Source organism: Thalassophryne amazonica, chromosome 16 (assembly GCF_902500255.1).
Source record: "Thalassophryne amazonica chromosome 16, fThaAma1.1, whole genome shotgun sequence".
Taxonomy (NCBI): Eukaryota; Metazoa; Chordata; class Actinopteri; order Batrachoidiformes; family Batrachoididae; genus Thalassophryne; species Thalassophryne amazonica.
The window spans coordinates 357,705-377,463 of NC_047118.1; the positions used below are offsets into that span (position 1 = coordinate 357,705).

The following is a 19,759-nucleotide window of genomic DNA, read 5'->3' on the forward strand; positions in this document are numbered from 1 at the left end:
TAAGAATTTATATTTACTACGTGTATTTTACTCTGCCAATCAATGCATTAATGGATGTATTTTGGTTGTCTAAGCCGCAGGGTTGAAAGCGTGTGAAAAAAGCAGCAGCTTTTTAGTTTGTGTATCTAATACCGAGATAAACTGTGACTTCTAATACTGTGTTTTACTGCTTTTGAAAGATGATGACAGTGTTTGGGGTTTTATTTTTGGCATTTTTGGCATTCATTTTCCGTGCGTTCTTATGTGCTTGTGATCCTTGAATTTACCCAGCAGCGAAAAGTGAAAGTGAAACTGGTTTATCAGAAGCCAACAGTGTAATCTGATGTGGCTGCATCCGAATCAATACTAAAAGTTATAAAGATAAATTATTTAGCAGTTTATCAGTTTAGCGTCATAAAAGATAACTTTTCAATTATGGGATTAATGGTTATCGAAGCTAACTTTTTGGTTAGTTGTGCCCACCACTGTTGATTGGTCACCCAGAAGAGAACATTACTGGAATTACTGGATTACTACATTGCTTGTTTGGGGACAACTGTTGTGTTTTATTTTATTAGTGGAGGATCCACAGTGGAGGATGGAGCCACCAGGCAGGAGGAGAAGAGGGAGGACAAAGAGGAGGTTTATGGATGTGCTGAAGGAGGACATGCAGGTGGTTGGTGAGACAGATGAAGACAGAGGACAGGGTGAGATGGAAATGATCGATCTGCTGTGGCGCCCCCTAACAGGAGCAGCTGAAAGAAGAAGAAGAAGAAGAAGAATTTTGATCAGAACTGAACCAAAGAAACATGGTGGAATGATGAAATATCAGCCAAAGACAAAGGGAATTGTTTATTTCTTTATTTTTGATAATCAAAAAAATCAGTTCAAAGTCAGTGACAGGTCAACATGATAGATAGATAGATAGATAGATAGATAGATAGATAGATAGATAGATAGATAGATAGATAGATAGATAGATAGATAGATAGATAGATAGATAGATAGATAGATAGATAGATAGATAGATAGATAGATAGATAGATAGATAGATAGATAGATAGATAGATAGATAGATAGAGAAAAAACAACTGTGAAAAAAGGAAAGTTGCTTTGACATTTTACGTTGCAATGATGGCACTTAAACTGCAGGTGGCAGCAAAGCTGATAAAATGACAGAGGGGGGGGAGGAAAAGAAACGAGTACATTTGGTTAGAAATAAAAAGGAAACATATAAACTGAGATAAATCTCCTCCTATGTGCCGCCTACATTCCACCAGCTGACTCCCCTTATTTTAATGAAGACATGTTCTCCATCCTGGAGGAGGAAATGAACCATTTCCAGGCTCATGATCACAATGTAGTCTGTGGAGACCTCAATGCCAGAAAAGGACAAGGACCTGACACCCTCAGCACCCAGGGGGAAGAAACATCATCTCCCCAACATGCCCCCAAGACACAACTATGACAAAACAATGCACAAACATGGATTACAACTCTGTGGTACATTGCGTCTGTCCACAAACTCACGTCCTTACTGAAAACACGACCTGAGCAAATCCCAAATGACCATCCAGCAGACCAGATTTTCACCCTCAGCACCCTGACTGACAACCAAATACACAAAAACAAACTTTTCTCCTGTTTGGTAGATTTCAAAAAAGCATTCGATTCAATTTGGCGCAAGGGTCTGCTGTCCAAACTGTTGGAAAGTGGGGTTGGAGCAGAAACATATGACATCATAAAGTCAATGTGCACAAACAATAAGTGCGCCATTAAGGGCCCCTTCACACATAGTACAAATAAGTACAAATCAGGGTGAATCACAGTGGAACAGCTCGTATGAGCAACCCATGAAAACAGTGTGTTATGATCTGACAGTCTAGATCACCTGGGGCAGCCTGTCAAGGTGCGCGGCGTGCACACACTTGCTGCAGCCCATTGCAACAGCAATATATGTTTTTATGTATGTCCATGTGAGGACAACAAGCAGACACATGTGTGTCACAGTGGACAATTGTTAGTTCATGTCCGTCCTAACACTGTACGTGTTCCCCAGGCATGATGTCCAGAACCAGAGTTCTCTACATCCACTCCTGTGGGCAGCCACACTTCCTGTCAGTTCAAAACCCACTAATTATTAAAGTTCAAAAGAGAGCAATTAAATGTTATGACCTCCTTAAAAATACTGACACCAGTACGCTCCGTAACAAAGCCCTGATCCACAGAGAGACTGTAGAGAGACGCCCCCTCAGCCAGCTGGTTCTGGGACTCTCTACACAAACCCTGTTAGACAAAACCAAATTATAAGAAATCAAAAATAAAACTATGTGACACTTTGAAAAAAACAAATCAACCAAAAACCAGAGTATATTCTAATGCTGTTTGTCCCTAAACAGACAGAACTCGGTGGCAGAAAACCTGAGCACTGTGACCAACCAAAGCTCAGGAAATCCTTGACCATGTACAGATTCAGTGAGCACAGACTGGCCGTGGAGAAAGGCCGCCACAGACAGACATGGCTCCCCAGAAAAGACAGACTGTGACAGAGCCACTGCTCACAACACCAGGTGGAGACCGAGCTGCACTTCCTGACCACCTGCCCGCTGCACCAAGACATCAGAGACACAGATCACAAACACCCAAACAGACTCTGAGAGCAACATCGACAAACTTCACTATCTATTGGCTGAAGGACAACAAACACAGCAGCAAGGTTTATGATACGAAAAGAAGGAACAACGGACACAAACCACCATAAACCCAAAACAGGAGATTAAACTGCTACATCACTTTATCTACGTATAACATTCTATAGGATAGCATGTTTTTACACCAAAAACACAATTTTTACTATTTTAATCCCGCATCTCCTGTTTACACAGTTATTTACTGTAGAATATTGTTCACTGTATGTAGATCTTATTTTTTATTTTTATTTGTTGTTCTATGTAACACTTGCTTTGTTGACAATGTTTCCCGTGTGTGTGTGGGGGGGGGGTTCTGAGCAACAACAGTAAAACATATCATACTGGTGTGTGTGTGTGTGTGTGTGTGTGTGTGTGTGTGTGTGTGTGTGTGTGTGTGTGTGTGTGTGTGTGTGTGTGTGTGTGTGTGTGTGTGCGTGTGTTGTCTTGCATAATTGAGTCATCGATTCCACTCCACGCGCGCGCACAGTGAACTGTCACGCCCCCCCCCCCCCCCCCCCCCCGGAAATAAAATGTAAAAATCTTTCGTCTGTCTGAGTCTCCGTATGTGTGGAGCTCCCACGGACACGCTGTGTCCCTTTCAGACGTCTTCGGGACGAGGAGACATCGCCAGCAGCGTCATCGGGGAGACGCTGCGTCCTGATCCACGGGCCGTGACGCGCCGCGGACATCGTGACAGCCGCCGCTATCGTCTGTGGATCGCGTTTGATTATTTTTATATATATTCTCCTGCCTGCACGCGGAGGAGGAGGAGGAGGATCGCAGCGTTCGTGCGCACTGGTCGCGCTCGGTGTTTGATGGCGCGCGGGCTGCACGCGCGGGACGGCGCAAGCTGTGAGTCCGCCGCGTCCATCGGCGGCAGGAGCCTCCGCACCTCCTCCTCCTGCACCTCCTCCTCCTCCCGCTCCCCCTGCTGCCGGCACCATGTCGAGTGACGGCGGGCTCCCGTGGCTGGATGCTTTCCGAACCTGCTCCGAGCCCAGGCACTCGTTTTCGGCTCCAACCCCCCCGCAGCGATAGAGCTCCATATGGAAACTGGAGATCAGAATTTTAGGAAAAAGGAAAATCTGCACTGTTGGTTTATTTCTGTAGATATATTTTCTTAGTTGTTTTTTTTAATGTTGCTGTTGTTTTGCTTTGTTTGTTTGTTTTGTTTTTGTTTCTTTGGTTGCGCATCAAAAGCCCATTAATGAATTAATTTCAGCCTCCTTCCTTCCATCCGGTTGATTTTTTATAACTGGATTTGATGATGTTTGCTGTCTTCTCTGAATGTTTTGCCCTTTTTAAAGTCAGACGGCAGCAGAATCAGGAGAACAGCTGCTCTGGATGACTTGTATGTGTCCCTGTTGAACTGTCAGCTCGAACCTTTACCACAAACAGGTTACCCAGCTACTTGTTTAAGGTTTTCTGGGCTGTTTTTGGTTCCGTCTTTCAGTTTGCCTTCCACGTTCTTTCGGCTCCATCTGCAGAAGGTGCACCGGCCTGGAGCTCCTGAGGTCTTAACTTCTCCCTGTCTAATTTTTACTCTTTTGGGATACAAAACGTCCAAGCAGACAGGAAGTAGCAGCACAACTTCCTGTCTTGTTCTTCCCTGACAGCCGTTGTTATTCTATCATTTTGGTCTTCACCCAAACACAACCATAAGGTTCCTTCTGCATCCTCCTCCTTCTCCGCCTTCCCTCTCCTTCCACTCGAGCCTGCCCCACTTTTTCAGTTTGGTTTGGTTACACAAATTTTCAAATATTTACTTCCTGTACATCAAGAGGAAAGGGGGTCCCCCTTTCATGGAATGCGGAAACATGGGCCTGTTCGACCGTGGAGTCCAGATGCTACTGACCACGGTGGGAGCCTTCGCGGCCTTCAGCCTCATGACCATCGCAGTTGGCACGGACTACTGGCTCTACTCACGGGGCGTCTGCAAGACCAAGTCCATGAGCGAGAATGAGACCAACAAGAAGAACGAGGAGGTGATGACCCACTCAGGCCTGTGGAGGACATGCTGCTTAGAAGGTAATCTTTCAAATGCTGCTTGATTGTTTCCATGTGAGGCATGACAACAATAATTGTCAGAAGTAAATCAAATCAAATCAAATCAATTTCATTTATATAGCGCCAAATCACAACAAACAGTTGCCCCAAGGCGCTTCATATAGTAAGGCAAAGCCATACAATAATTACGGAAAAACCCCAACTGTCAAAACGACCCCCTGTGAGCAAGCACTTGGCAACAGTGGGAAGGAAAAACTCCCTTTTAACAGGAAGAAACCTCCAGCAGAACCAGGCTCAGGGAGGGGCAGTCTTCTGTTGGGACTGGTTGGGGCTGAGGGAGAGAACCAGGAAAAAGACATGCTGTGGAGGGGAGCAGAGATCGATCACTAATGATTAAATGCAGAGTGGTGCATACAGAGCAAAAAGAGAAGGAAACACTCAGTGCATCATGGGAACCCCCCAGCAGTCTAAGTCTATAGCAGCATAACTAAGGGATGGTTCAGGGTCACCTGATCCAGCCCTAACTATAAGCTTTAGCAAAAAGGAAAGTTTTAAGCCTAATCTTAAAAGTAGAGAGGGTGTCTGTCTCCCTGATCTGAATTGGGAGCTGGTTCCACAGGAGAGGAGCCTGAAAACTGAAGGCTCTGCCTCCCATTCTACTCTTACAAACCCTAGGAACTACAAGTAAGCCTGCAGTCTGAGAGCGAAGCACTCTATTGGGGTGATATGGTACTATGAGGTCCCTAAGATAAGATGGGACCTGATTATTCAAAACCTTATAAGTAAGAAGAAGAATTTTAAATTCTATTCTAGAATTAACAGGAAGCAAATGAAAAAAGGCCAATATGGGTGAGATATGCTCTCTCCTTCTAGTCCCCGTCAGTACTCTAGCTGCAGCATTTTGAATTAACTGAAGGCTTTTCAGGGAACTTTTAGGACAACCTGATAATACTGAATTACAATAGTCCAGTCTAGAGGAAATAAATGCATGAATTAGTTTTTCAGCATCAATCTGAGACAAGACCTTTCTAATTTTAGAGATATTGTGCAAATGCAAAAAAGCAGTCCTACATATTTGCTTAATATGCACATTGAATGACATATCCTGATCAAAAATGACTCCAAGATTTCTCACAGTATTACTAGAGGTCAGGGTAATGCCATCCAGAGTAAGGATCTGGTTAGACACCATGTTTCTAAGATTTGTGGGGCCAAGTACAATAACTTCAGTTTTATCTGAATTTAAAAGCAGGAAATTAGAGGTCATCCATGTCTTTATGTCTGTAAGACATTCCTGCAGTTTAACTAATTGGTGTGTGTCCTCTGGCTTCATGGATAGATAAAGCTGAGTATCATCTGCGTAACAATGAAAATTTAAGCAATGCTGTCTAATAATACTGCCTAAGGGAAGCATGTATAAAGTGAATAAAATTGGTCCTAGCACAGAACCTTGTGGAACTCCATAATTAACCTTAGTCTGTGAAGAAGATTCCCCATTTACATGAACAAATTGTAATCTATTAGATAAATATGATTCAAACCACAGCAGCGCAGTGCCTTTAATACCTATGGCATGCTCTAATCTCTGTAATAAAATTTTATGGTCAACAGTATCAAAAGCAGCACTGAGGTCTAACAGAACAAGCACAGTGATGAGTCCACTGTCTGAGGCCATAAGAAGATCATTTGTAACCTTCACTAATGCTGTTTCTGTACTATGATGAATTCTAAACCCTGACTGAAACTCTTCAAATAGACCATTCCTCTGCAGATGATCAGTTAGCTGTTTTACAACTACCCTTTCAAGAATTTTTGAGAGAAAAGGAAGGTTGGAGATTGGCCTATAATTAGCTAAGATAGCTGGGTCAAGTGATGGCTTTTTAAGTAATGGTTTAATTACTGCCACCTTAAAAGCCTGTGGTACATAGCCAACTAATAAAGAGAGATTGATCATATTTAAGATCGAAGCATTAATTAATGGTAGGGCTTCCTTGAGCAGCCTGGTAGGAATGGGGTCTAATAGACATGTTGATGGTTTGGAGGAAGTAACTAATGAAAATAACTTAGAACAATCGGAGAGAAAGAGTCTAACCAAATACTGGCATCACTGAAAGCAGCCAAAGAGAACGATATGTCTTTGGGATGGTTATGAGTAATTTCTTCTCTAATAGTTAAAATTTTATTAGCAAAGAAAGTCATGAAGTCATTACTAGTTAAAGTTAAAGGAATACTCGGCTCAATAGAGCTCTGAGTCTTTGTCAGCCTGGCACAGGTGCTGAAAAGAAACCTGGGGTTGTTCTTATTTTCTTCAATTATTGATGAGTAGTAAGATGTCCTAGCTTTACGGAGGGCTTTTTTATAGAGCAACAGACTCTTTTTCCAGGCTAAGTGAAGATCTTCTAAATGAGTGAGACGCCATTTCCTCTCCAACTTACGGGTTATCTGCTTTAAGCTGCGAGTTTGTGAGTTATACCACGGAGTCAGGCACTTCTGATTTAAGGCTCTCTTTTTCAGAGGAGCTACAGCATCCAAAGTTGTCCTCAATGAGGATATAAAACTATTGACGAGATAATCTATCTCACAGAGTTTAGGTAGCTACTCTGCCCTGTGTTGGTATATGGCATTGGAGAACATAAAGAAGGAATCATATCCTTAAACCTAGTTACAGCACTTTCTGAAAGACTTCTACTGTAATGAAACTTATTCCCCACTGCTGGGTAGTCCATCAGAGTAAATGTAAATGTTATTAAGAAATGATCAGACAGAAGGGGGTTTTCAGGGAATACTGTTAATTCTTCAATTTCCATACCATAAGTCAGAACAAGATCTAAGGTATGATTAAAGTGGTGGGTGGACTCATTTACATTTTGAGCAAAGCCAGTCGAGTGTAACAATAGATTAAATGCAGTGTTGAGTGTTGTGAAAGTGTAGTGACACGGACCCACAACAGGGGGCGCAAATGAACGGCCAATAGATGAGCCAAAAGGTAACAATTTAATGTTGTGAAATGTGCACAACGAACATACAGACAATCTCAGAATATAATTACAGTCAATCCACAAAGGTGACGTGTGGGCAGGCTCGAGGATAGAAGACGTCTGTCCTGAGAAGAGCCGGAACCACACGATTTCCGCCGCCACAGAACCTGGTGAATACTGGAGCCGAATTCCCAGGTGATCACCGTCCCCGACTGTCGGATCTGGTACTGCTGGCGAGAACAAAGACAGTCAAGTGTGGGTGTGTGTACACCCAGTAACAACAGCGGTGGGAATGCCACCTCCACCTCTCACTCAATATGTTGCAGAATACCGCAGTGATTCCTCAGTGGAAAAGAGTGCCGTCCTGCACTCACTCAGCCTCCACAGAAAGAGGGACCGGTACTCCTGCAAACACTCACAATATACAGATATAGATAAACACGAATGGCTGAGGATATTACCTCCAATGAAGTATGATATCTCGGCAACGAGGTGGAGATGACGTCTGGTCTTTATGGAGTGAGAGGACGTTGAGTAGATGGGTGACAGCTGTCAAGAGGTAATGAGTGACAGCTGTCACCCCCGGCTGTGTCCATGGCGGCAGCGCCCTCTCGTGCCTGAAGCCCGCACTTCAGGCAGGGCGCCCTCTGATGGTGGGCCAGCAGTACCTCCTCTTCTGGCGGCCCACACACAACATTGAGGCTGTCATTCTCAGCATCTGTGTGGATGTTAAAATCGCCCACTATAATTATCTTATCTGAGCTAAGCACTAAGTCAGACAAAAGGTCCGAAAATTCACAGAGAAACTCACAGTAACAACCAGGTGGATGATAGATAACAACAAATAAAACTGGTTTTTGGGACTTCCAATTTGGATGGACAAGACTAAGAGACAAGCTTTCAAATGAATTAAAGCTCTGTCTGGGTTTTTGATTAATTAACAAGCTGGAGTGGAAGATTGCTGCTAATCCTCCGCCTCGGCCCGTGCTACAAGCGTTCTGGCAGTTAGTGTGACTCGGGGGTGTTGACTCATTTAAACTAACCTATTCATCCTGCTGTAACCAGGTTTCTGTAAGGCAGAATAAATCAATATGTTGATCAATTATTATATCATTTACTAACACGGACTTAGAAGAGAGAGATCTAATGTTTAATAGACCACATTTAACTGTTTTAGTCTGTGGTGCAGTTGAAGGTGCTATATTATTTTTTTCTTTTTGAATTTTTATGCTTAAATAGATTTTTACTGGTTATTGGTGGTCTGGGAGCAGGCACCGTCTCTACGGGGATGGGGTAATGAGGGGATGGCAGGGGGAGAGAAGCTGCAGAGAGGTGTGTAAGACTACAACTCTGCTTCCTGGTCCCAACCCTGGATAGTCACGGTTTGGAGGATTTAAGAAAATTGGCCAGATTTCTAGAAATGAGAGCTGCTCCATCCAAAGTGGGATGGATGCCGTCTCTCCTTACAAGACCAGGTTTTCCCCAGAAGCTTTGCCAATTATCTATGAAGCCCACCTCATTTTTTGGACACCACTCAGACAGCCAGCAATTCAGGGAGAACATGCGGCTAAACATGTCACTCCCGGTCCGATTGGGGAGGGGCCCAGAGAAAACTACAGAGTCCGACATTGTTTTTGCAAAGTTACACACCGATTCAATATTAATTTTAGTGACCTCCGATTGGTGTAACCGGGTGTCATTACTGCCGACATGAATTACAATCTTACCAAATTTACGCTTAGCCTTAATCAATCAATCAATCAATCAATCAATCAATCAATCAACTTTTTTCTTATATAGCGCCAAATCACAACAAACAGTTGCCCCAAGGCGCTCCATATTGTAAGGCAAGGCCATACAATAATTATGAAAAACCCCAACGGTCAAAACGACCCCCTATGAGCAAGCACTTGGCAACAGTGGGAAGGAAAAACTCCCTTTTAACAGGAAGAAACCTCCAGCAGAACCAGGCTCAGGGAGGGGCAGTCTTCTGCTGAGACTGGTTGGGGCTGAGGGAAAAAACCAGGAAAAAGACATGCCGTGAAGGGGGGCAGAGATCGATCACTAATGATTAAATGCAGAGTGATGCATACGGAGCAAAAAGAGAAAGAAACAGTGCATCATGGGAACCCCCCCACAATCTACGTCTAAAGCAGCATAACCAAGGGATGGTCCAGGGTCACCCGATCCAGCCCTAACTATAAGCCTTAGCGAAAAGGAAAGTTTTAAGCCTAATCTTAAAAGTAGAGAGGGTATCTGTCTCCCTGATCTGAATTGGGAGCTGGTTCCACAGGAGAGGAGCCTGAAAGCTGAAGGCTCTGCCTCCCATTCTACTCTTACAAACCCTAGGAACTACAAGTAAGCCCGCAGTCTGAGAGCGAAGCGCTCTAATGGGGTAATATGGTACTACGAGGCCCCTAAGATAAGATGGGACCTGATTATTCAAAACCTTATAAGTAAGAAGAAGAATTTTAAATTCTATTCTAGAATTAACAGGAAGCCAATGAAGAGAGGCCAACACGGGTGAGATATGCTCTCTCCTGCTAGTCCCCGTCAGTACTCTAGCTGCAGCATTCTGAACCAACTGAAGGCTTTTTAGGGAACTTTTAGGACAACCTGATAATAATGAATTACAATAGTCCAGCCTAGAGGAAATAAATGCATGAATTAGTTTTTCAGCATCACTCTGAGACTAGACTTTTCTGATTTTAGAGATATTGCGTAAATGCAAAAAGGCAGTCCTACATATTTGTTTAATATGCGCTTTGAATGACATATCCTGATCAAAAATGACTCCAAGATTTCTCACAGTATTACTAGAGATCAGGGAAATGCCATCCAGAGTAACGATCTGGTTAGACACCATGCTTCTAAGATTTGTGGGGCCAAGTACAATAACTTCAGTTTTATCTGAGTTTAAAAGCAGGAAATTAGAGGTCATCCATGTCTTTATGTCTGTAAGACAATCCTGCAGTTTAGCTAATTGGTGTGTATCCTCTGGTTTCATGGATAGATAAAGCTGGGTATCATCTGCGTAACAATGAAAATTTAAGCAATACCGTCTAATAATACTGCCTAAGGGAAGCATGTATAAAGTGAATAAAATTGGTCCTAGCACAGAACCTTGTGGAACTCCATAATTAACTTTAGTCTGTGAAGAAGATTCCCCATTTACATGAACAAACTGTAATCTATTAGACAAATATGATTCAAACCACCGCAGCGCAGTGCCTTTAATACCTATGACAGCAGTTTCAAATTTCCTTCAATGTCGCCTGCTCTGGCCCCCGGAAGACAATTGACTATGGTTGCTGGTGTCGCTAACTTCACATTTCTCAAAACAGAGTCGCCAATAACCAGAGTTTGTTCCTCGGCGGGTGTGTCGCCGAGTGGGGAAAAACGGTTAAAGATGTGAACGGGTTGGCGGTGTACACGGGGCTTCTGTTTAGGACTATGCTTCCTCCTCACAGTCACCCAGTCGGCCTGCTTTCCCAGCTGCTCGGGATCTGCCGGAGGGGAACTAACGGCGGCTAAGCTACCTTGGTCCGCACCGACTACAGGGGCCTGGCTAGCTGTAGGATTTTCCACGGTGCGGAGCCGAGTCTCCAATTCGCCCAGCCTGGCCTCCAAAGCTACAAATAAGCTACACTTATTACAAGTACCATTACTGCTAAAGGAGGCTGAGGAATAACTAAACATTTCACACCCAGAGCAGAAAAGTGCGGGAGAGACAGGAGAAGCCGCCATGCTAAACCGGCTAAGAGCTAGTAGCTGCGCTAAGCTAGCGGATTCCTAAAAACACGCAAAGTGAATAATGTGTAAATAATTTAGAGGTGATTCAGCAGAGGGAGTGCTTTAGTTAAGGCACGTGAAGATTACACTGTGAAACAAATCGTTGTCTAGTTAACTAGATCAATCTAACTGCACAGATTAAACAGCTAACAGATACAGCAAAACACCGCTGTGCTCCGGAACAGGAAGTGATACAATACCGCAGTGAGAGCCCCAAAGTAGTCAATATTATGCTGCCGAATGATCAGAAACACAAGGTTTGTCTTCTGTATCCCACTGAGGGGTTGCAAGGTCATTCTGAGAGACAATCATGTGGTCCCTGGTTCAACCCCCAGACCAACATCAGCCATAACAGTCCATGAGCCAGTAATCACCTATTTGGTACCACCTAAAGGGGCTAAATGACACGTACAATCCAGCCTCAGTGTACAATGTCCTACACAAATGTATGGTGACCATCCAGGGTGGCAGCTGTATCCAGGTAGGGGTCAGTGAAGAAATACACCAGGCTCAAAATTCAAAATGTTCCAATCATATTGAAAAGTATATTATTTTCTGAGTATGAAGATTCCAAAAAGGAATAATATGGGCTAACTATGACTGAATTCTATGGAGTTACAGAGTAAAAACTGCAAAAATGGGGCCAAGGTCAATTTCAGTTTATAGAGGTGTCAAAAGTTAAAGTTGCTGCAATATTGGTAAAAAGTGATGCAAATTATTGATTGAGTTAATAGGTTAATCAATCAATCAATCAATCAACTTGTTTCTTATATAGCGCCAAATCACAACAAACAGTTGCCCCAAGGCGCTCCACATTGCAAGGCAAGGCCATACAATAATTATGAAAAACCCCAACGGTCAAAACGACCCCCTATGAGCAAGCACTTGGCCACAGTGGGAAGGAAAAACTCCCTTTTAACAGGAAGAAACCTCCAGCAGAACCAGGCTCAGGGAGGGGCAGTCTTCTGCTGAGACTGGTTGGGGCTGAGGGAAAGAACCAGGAAAAAGAGATCGATCACTAATGATTAAATGCAGAGTGATGCATACGGAGCAAAAAGAGAAAGAAACAGTGCATCATGGGAACCCCCCCACAGTCTACGTCTAAAGCAACATAACCAAGGGATGGTCCAGGGTCACCCGATCCCGCCCTAACTATAAGCCTTAGCGAAAAGGAAAGTTTTAAGCCTAATCTTAAAAGTAGAGAGTTAATAAATGGAATCGTTCTGACTGTGCTGAATATTTGGTCTCCAAAGTAAAGGTCAAACAAGGTCGAAGTCCACTGGATTCTCTGACATATGAGATATGACATATGTTACCCTATGTTATTAAGCATGATGCAAACTATTCCTTTTTCAAACCCTATTAATTCAACCAATAATTTACATCACTTTTTACCAAAATTGGAGCAACTTTTTTGACCCCTGTACAAACTGAAACTGACCTTTGTCACCATTTTTGATGTTTTTACTCCATATCTCCAGGACATTCAGTCACAGATAGTCCAAACTATACCTTTTAGGAATATTAAGATTGAAATTAAGATTGGACAAATAAGGTGGTATAGTTTTCAAAATGATTAGAGCATTTTTCAATTTTGATCCCTGTGTAATTCTTCATTGACCCCTGACCTGACTACAGCTGCCACCCTGGATGGCCATAATGCATTTTGGGTGGTTCGTGATACACTGAGGCTGGATTGTAAGTGCCATTTAGTCCCCTTAAGTGCTACCAAAAACCTGCTTGGCCCGTGGACTATAAAATAAAAGAACAGCTCACCACAGACTCATGACCTGATCCGGATCAGACTCTGCAGACTCCTTGTGTGAATTTATGGAACTGCATGTGAACCTCATTGCGCTCAAATTAAGGTTATAAAAAATAGACGGGAACTGTACTTGCCCCTTTCACACCGGGGCTGCTCCCAGTTGCTCCCTGTGGCGTCATGACGACGCAGGAATTTCTGCGTCAGGTGCACGCAGCAGGGGGCAGAGAGGAGGTGAGAACGCAGCCTGCAGGTTCTCTGCACAGAGAAGTCAGAGTGCACAGTTTGGCTGCAGACAGACTGTGCACTCTGAAGCCCCTTTCACACCAGGGGTGCTCCCGGTTGCTCCCAGTTGCGCCGTGCGTCCTTATGACAATGCCGCGTGGAAGCAACTCGATGCCAAGACGATGCAGCTCAGCTCCACAACAGCGCAAGGGCGCAAAGAAGGAAGCAAGTCGGGCGCCAAAAAATTAAACCTGTTTAATTTTTTTGGCGTCCTGTGCTCAACGCAGAAAGGAAGTGGTTCCAGCGCAAGTCGGGGCAAAGAGGCATGATTCGGGGCAAAGAGGCGTTACCCGGCGTGACTCGAAGCCAATTTATGATTCCTGCTGTGTTCCATTGTTCCCGCAGTATAAATCACGCAGGATCGTTTTTATACCATGTACTTAATGCAGTAAAAACTACAGGCTGAAGAACAAAAATGCAGACTGATTGCCAGAAATATCCAGTAAAAAGTCTGGACATCTCTAGTCCACTCATGGATGTTCGTTCACGTGCGCACATGTGAACAATTAAAAGGAAAAAAAAAGTCTTGCTGCAGGCATTAGTTCCTTGTTCTCTGCTCAAACTCTCACATCACAGTTAAAAAAAAGGACACAAAAAGAACGACATAAGTCCTGAGATAGTCACAGGACATGTCAACATCAAGTAGAACTCCAGACATCTCCACATTTGCTTGACGGTCCGTTTGCTTGCGCGTGCGTGCATCTCGCGGTCAAAGGAGGAAAGAAAAGAAAACAAAAATTGTCTGCAGGCAGTTAGTTCCTTTCTCTGCTCAGACTCTCTCATCACAGTTAAAAAAGGGACATGTCAACATCAAGTAGAACTCCAGAAATCTCCACATTTGCTTAAGTGTTGAACTTTCCTACTCAGCCCCTGGACCGTGGTTCAGGAGCGTAGGGGAAAACATTCGGTTGTCCTCCAGGGCTGAACTACTGTAGCTTCAGGTTCAACAACCCAATCGACTCTGCACGGCAGCCAGTGAACAGACGGACGGACACACTTTACCCTTCTAAGCCTTATTTTTATTACGGCAGTTATTAACCAAACACTTCTTCCGCAAAGTCACACTTTTCTATTTTTTTTTTTATATTTTTCTCTCTCCCTGCTAACCTGCTACGTTCCACACTCGTCTCCTCCCACTCAGCCCGCCACACACGCACACACTGACGTCATGACAGCATGCAGAGCTCTCTCTCTTAAAGGGGAAGACTCCTCAGTATTAGCTGCTCTCATAACACTACCCCACTATGGATGGCAATTTACATATTTCCACTCCATGAAAGTACACATACAAGCACATCATGGCAGAGCACGAACCTGGAAGTATAAACGAGATTAGTATCACCCGTCTCGTGGCTAAAACCCTTCCATCTGGGGCTCTTTGTTAGCAGTTAGCCGACCATTTCAGGGCGGGACATTTGTAACACTCAGCCCTAACCTGAACAGCAAAATAACAGCAAATGCAATATCAGTGCAAAAGTCAAAACACTCCATTCTCGGAACTCTTTTTTTTTCAAGTGCTTACAACCTGTGCACTTTTTTTTTTTTTTTTTTTTTAAGAAAACCCTGTTTATGAATGATGAATTCAGTCAACCCACACACCAAACCGGACCGGCGACCTTCGCTGGCAAATCGGCCTCCAACAGTTATGGCCCTGCTGACGTTCCACCACCCCGCCCCCACTGTCCTGAGAGTCAAAGGGAGCAGCCGAGTCCGGAGGCAGGGTGGAGGGAATAGGTGTGGTGGCCATGGCTGGATCTGAAGAGTTGCAGTCGGGGGCCTTCCCAGCTGCGGTGTTGATGCTGTCGAACAGTTGAGTCAAACCAAGGGTATAGTCTGCAGGATCCTCGCTCAACGTCGGGGGTGACACCTCCCCAGGTGCCCAGTTGCGAGCCCGCTCCAGAGCCCAAGTGTTGTCCAGTAGGTCACGGCAGCGGTACAGCTTCAATTGATCGTGGTGAGCTACCTTCACTTTGGTCTTCGGGCCTTTCTGGATGCGATACACCAGATCGTCCAAATGCCCCAAGATGAAGTAAGGGCCCTCATAGGATGGCAGGAATTTCTTAACCCTGTTCCTGACTTTCCGGGTGCCCTTGATTAGATACCACACAGCGTCGCCAATCTGGTACTGTGTGCGGCAGCAGTTTTTGTCATATTGTCTCTTTGCACGTTGCACCGACTCACCAAGGACTTCCCTGGCAATTTGATGAGCTAGTTCCAGGCGCTCTCGGGTCTGTTGGACAAATTCGGGGACTGAGGGGGCTGTATCAGTGCTTGGGGGCAGGCCAGCCACCAGATCCACCGGTTCGCTCACTTCCCGGCCAAACATCATGAAGTTGGGAGTGAAACCAGTTGTGCTGTGCTTTGTTGCTCTGTAGGCCATTACAGCATAGGGGATCATGAGGTCCCAGTCCCAATGGCAGCGCTCAGCTGTAGTGGCTAGTATCTTTTGCAAGGTGGCGTTAAATCTCTCAACTTGGCCATCAGACTGAGGTCGAAAGGGTGTGGTGCGTGTCTTCTCAATGCCGAACAATTTGCACATTTCCTGGAACACCTCTGATTCGAAATTTCGGCCTTGGTCACTGTTCAGTGTCTGTGGCACTCCATAACGGCACACCCACTCTGAGGCCAACACTCTTGCCACAGTCACAGCCTGCTGGTCAGGAAGGGATAAAGCTTCCACAAACTTTGTGAAATAGTCCTGAATCACAAGCACAAATGACTGTTTACGCTCTGTCTCATTCAATGGTCCTATGATGTCCAAGGCAGTGCGTTCCATGGGGGCTCCAACTCTGACAGTGCCCATAGGTGCCTGCGGTGTCTTCCGAGGCCTGGCTTTGGCTGCACAGCTGATACAGGTACTGCACTAGAGAGTAACGCCCTCTCTCATTCTGTACCAGTAGTATCAGGTCTGCAGGCGAGCTACAGTCCTTTCCACCCCAAAGTGTCCCCCCACCTGCCCCTCATGCATCTGTCTCATGACATCGGATCGAAGGGCCTGAGGGAGTACAACCTGTGGGTAGAACTGGGTATCATCTAGGCCAGGGGTGGGCAATCATGTGCCATGAAGGGCCGAAGCACTGCAGGTTTTCCTTGCTACCAATCACCTCAGCAGGTGATTTCATTAATGTTCAGGTGTTTCAGCAGGTGATTTCATTGACAACCAGGTGTTTATGTTCAAGGGAGAAGCTCATCAGCAACCCACCTGCTGAGGTGATTGGTTGCAAGGAAAACATGCAGTGTCTCGGCCCTCGTTGCCCACCCCTGATCTAGGCAGTAGAAACGCCTGACCAGTATTCCATCTCTGATGTAGAGCCGCTTCCACTGGCTCCAATATGTCTTTGTGGCTGGGCTGTGCGCTGAGACTGTTAGCCAGGGTGGCCGTTCTTCACTGGCCTCCATCCATGCCCTGATAGGTGCAATATCTGGATCAGCCTTCTGAGCCTGTTGCAGCTCCTCTGCAGACCAACCACTGAACAGCTCAGAGTTATTCGCCTCAGACCTACAGATTCTTTCATGAAACCCAGAACCATGCACATCAGCTGGGATTTCCTTGTGTACCCCCACTGGATTTGCTACTGTGGGAGCTGTGGGTCCCTCTACCCCCACTGGGCTCAACATCACCTGGTTGATGTTAGAGTCCAAGTCGCACTGCACAGCTTGATGACTGACATTCTCCGAGTAAAGGGAAGGGTCTGGAAGCCTACATGGACAATACTGGCGACATGGTCTCCTAGAGAGGCTATCAGCATTTGTGTGCGACCGGCCGGGGCGATGGACAATTTCCAAGTCGTATTCGGCAAGCCTTTCCAACCACCTGGCGAGCTGTCCCTCAGGTTCTTTCAGCCTTGTGAGCCACCGAAGACTGCTGTGGTCTGTACGTACGATGGAGGGCTGCCCCAGGAGATACTGCCGAAATTGTCTTGTGAACTCCACCACGGCCAGCAGCTCACGCCATGTGGTGCAGTAATTCCGATCAGTTTTTGACAACTTGCAACTCCCATATGCTAATACGCGCTCTTTGCCCTGCTGGATTTGTGAAAGCACAGCGCCGATGCCCACACCGCTCGCATCAGTGTCCAGTATCATGTCACCTTGGTCAAGTGGATAGCGCAGGACAGGGGCTGTGGTCAGCCGGTGTTTGAGTTCATCAAATGCTGCCTGGCATTCTGCACTCCACTGAAACCGGGCATATTTCTTATTAAGGGCATGGAGGGGTTCAGCCACAGCAGCAAAGTCTTTCACAAAACGCTGATAGTATGAGGCAAGGCCTACAAACTGACGTACCTCCTGGGTTGATCTCGGTGTCGGCCACTCTTTCACCTTCTGGATCTTGCTGGGGTCAGTGGCTACACCATCCTCTGAAACGATGTGGCCCAAGTAGGCCACCTGATGGCGGAAGAGACAACATTTGGCAGGTTTTAACTTGAAGTTGGCCTGGCGAAGACGGTCAAAAACCTGGCCTAAACGCTGCAACATCTCTGCCACATTCCTGCCCAGCACAATTATATCATCCAAGTACACCAGCCAGGTCTCCCATTGCATACCAGTCAGGACACGGTCCATCAGCCGCTGGAATGTTGCTGGTGCATTGCACAGTCCAAACGGCATGACATTCCACTCAAAAAGTCCTTTCCTGGTGCAGAAGGCAGCTGCCTTACATGCCCTGGGGGTCAACTCGACCTGCCAGTAGCCGGAAGCGAGGTCCAGTGTGCTGAACCACGATATGCATCCTTGATGGTGGCGTCATTTAGGGCTCTGTAGTCTATGCAGAGACGGTACGTCCCATCCTTTTTACGCACCATCACTATTGGGGAAGCCCAACTGCTATGGCTGTGGTGGGCCACTCCCGCCTCTAATCCGTCCTGAATTTGCTTGTCTGCACTTTGTTGTTTTTCAGCTGCCATCCAACATGGTGGCTGCTTAACTGGAGCGCCAGGTCGGGTTACAATGTCATGCTGCACCAGGCCGGTGCAGCCAAGGTCACTGGGGCCAGTGGAGAACATGCTCACATAAGTGCGTAGGAGCTGGGCTAGCTGGAGCCGCTCTTCTGGTTTAAGTTCAGTGGAGCTCTGGGCATGGAGCTCTTGTAGGTGTGGGGGAACAGCAATGGTGCAGCTGTCAGCTTGCTCAACCTGATTTGTGACTTCTGTGGGCTGTACAGCTTTGACAGGGTGGAAAAACCCCACAATGGCCCCTTTCTTTACAGTAACTGCGGTATTGCCAGGGTTAAAACAACGGAAGGGCACTGCTTTGGAGGGTTGAGCATCCACCAAGACACGGGCAACTAGCAGTTTATGTTTTTCAACAAAGCCTTTGGTGGGGCCCAGCATTACTTCCCCTCTAACTCATTCCCCTTTGCAAGGGTGGCCTCGAACCAGATACTCTTGTCCAGGTTCTAGCAGCACAGTTCGTGACTGTGGTGCTAGACTCTCTTACTGCATTTGACCTTGAACCTTTTTCCCCTTGAAAATAAGGTACTGTCTCCCCAAAGAGCACTATCTTCTGATTTTCATAGTCCAGATGTGCTTTGGCTTGAAACAAGAATGGGTGGACCAGCAGAGCATCGTTAGTGGCTACATCAGCCACTAGGAAGTGCACACTCACTTCATGGCAGTTGATCTGTACAGGGATGTAAGCCTCACCGAGCACAGGCACATCACCAGGCCCGATACCAAGCACAGTCTTTGTGATTGACGGCTGGAGTGGAGGCCGCTCGGCAGGGTGGAAGGCATTGTAATAGAACAGTGGTAGCACACTTTTCTGAGCCGCACTGTCCAGCACAGCACACACATCCAGGTTATGCACGCTCATGTGGATGCTCATTTCTTGTCTTGGTGCTTTTAGGTGAAGCACAGCAGGGCTCTGGGTTTTGGGGGAACTTGTTGAAGCTTGGGCTTTGTTAGCGTTCTTTGGTGAGGGGCAATTTTTCCTCATGTGACCCCACCCTGAACAATTGTGACAACGAATCTCCTCCCAGTTCATGTTTTTATGGCCCCTCCCCTTATTTGGCACATATTTTAAGTTCAAGGAGGACTGCGGGAAATGTAAACTGGTGTCAGGAGGTCTGGGTTCCCAACTGGCTGCTTGTGGGGCCACAGGAGTCTTTAGCCACTCCTCTTCCTCTGCACCTTCCCTGATGACAGCAGTGCGGGTCCTCTTCTCATTCATGGTAGGTGCCCCTGAGTGCATGAGGCCTGTGACATATGCCGCTGCCCATTTGGTGGTCTCATGACGGTGGGCTATATGGTAGGCTCGGGCTAGTGTTT

General features: G+C 45.9%; 1 protein-coding gene across 1 annotated transcript in view; it reads left to right on the forward strand.

The window, feature by feature from the left end:
* The first annotated feature begins 3,236 nt into the window (after nt 1-3,236).
* LOC117528139 (voltage-dependent calcium channel gamma-2 subunit) overlaps nt 3,237-19,759 on the forward strand; it is a 144,949-nt gene continuing 128,426 nt past the window's right edge. The window contains exon 1 of the mRNA XM_034190714.1: nt 3,237-4,697. Within this exon, the coding sequence (XP_034046605.1) occupies nt 4,472-4,697 (226 nt within the window). The 5' untranslated portion in view covers nt 3,237-4,471. The remainder of the gene's footprint in view (nt 4,698-19,759) is intronic.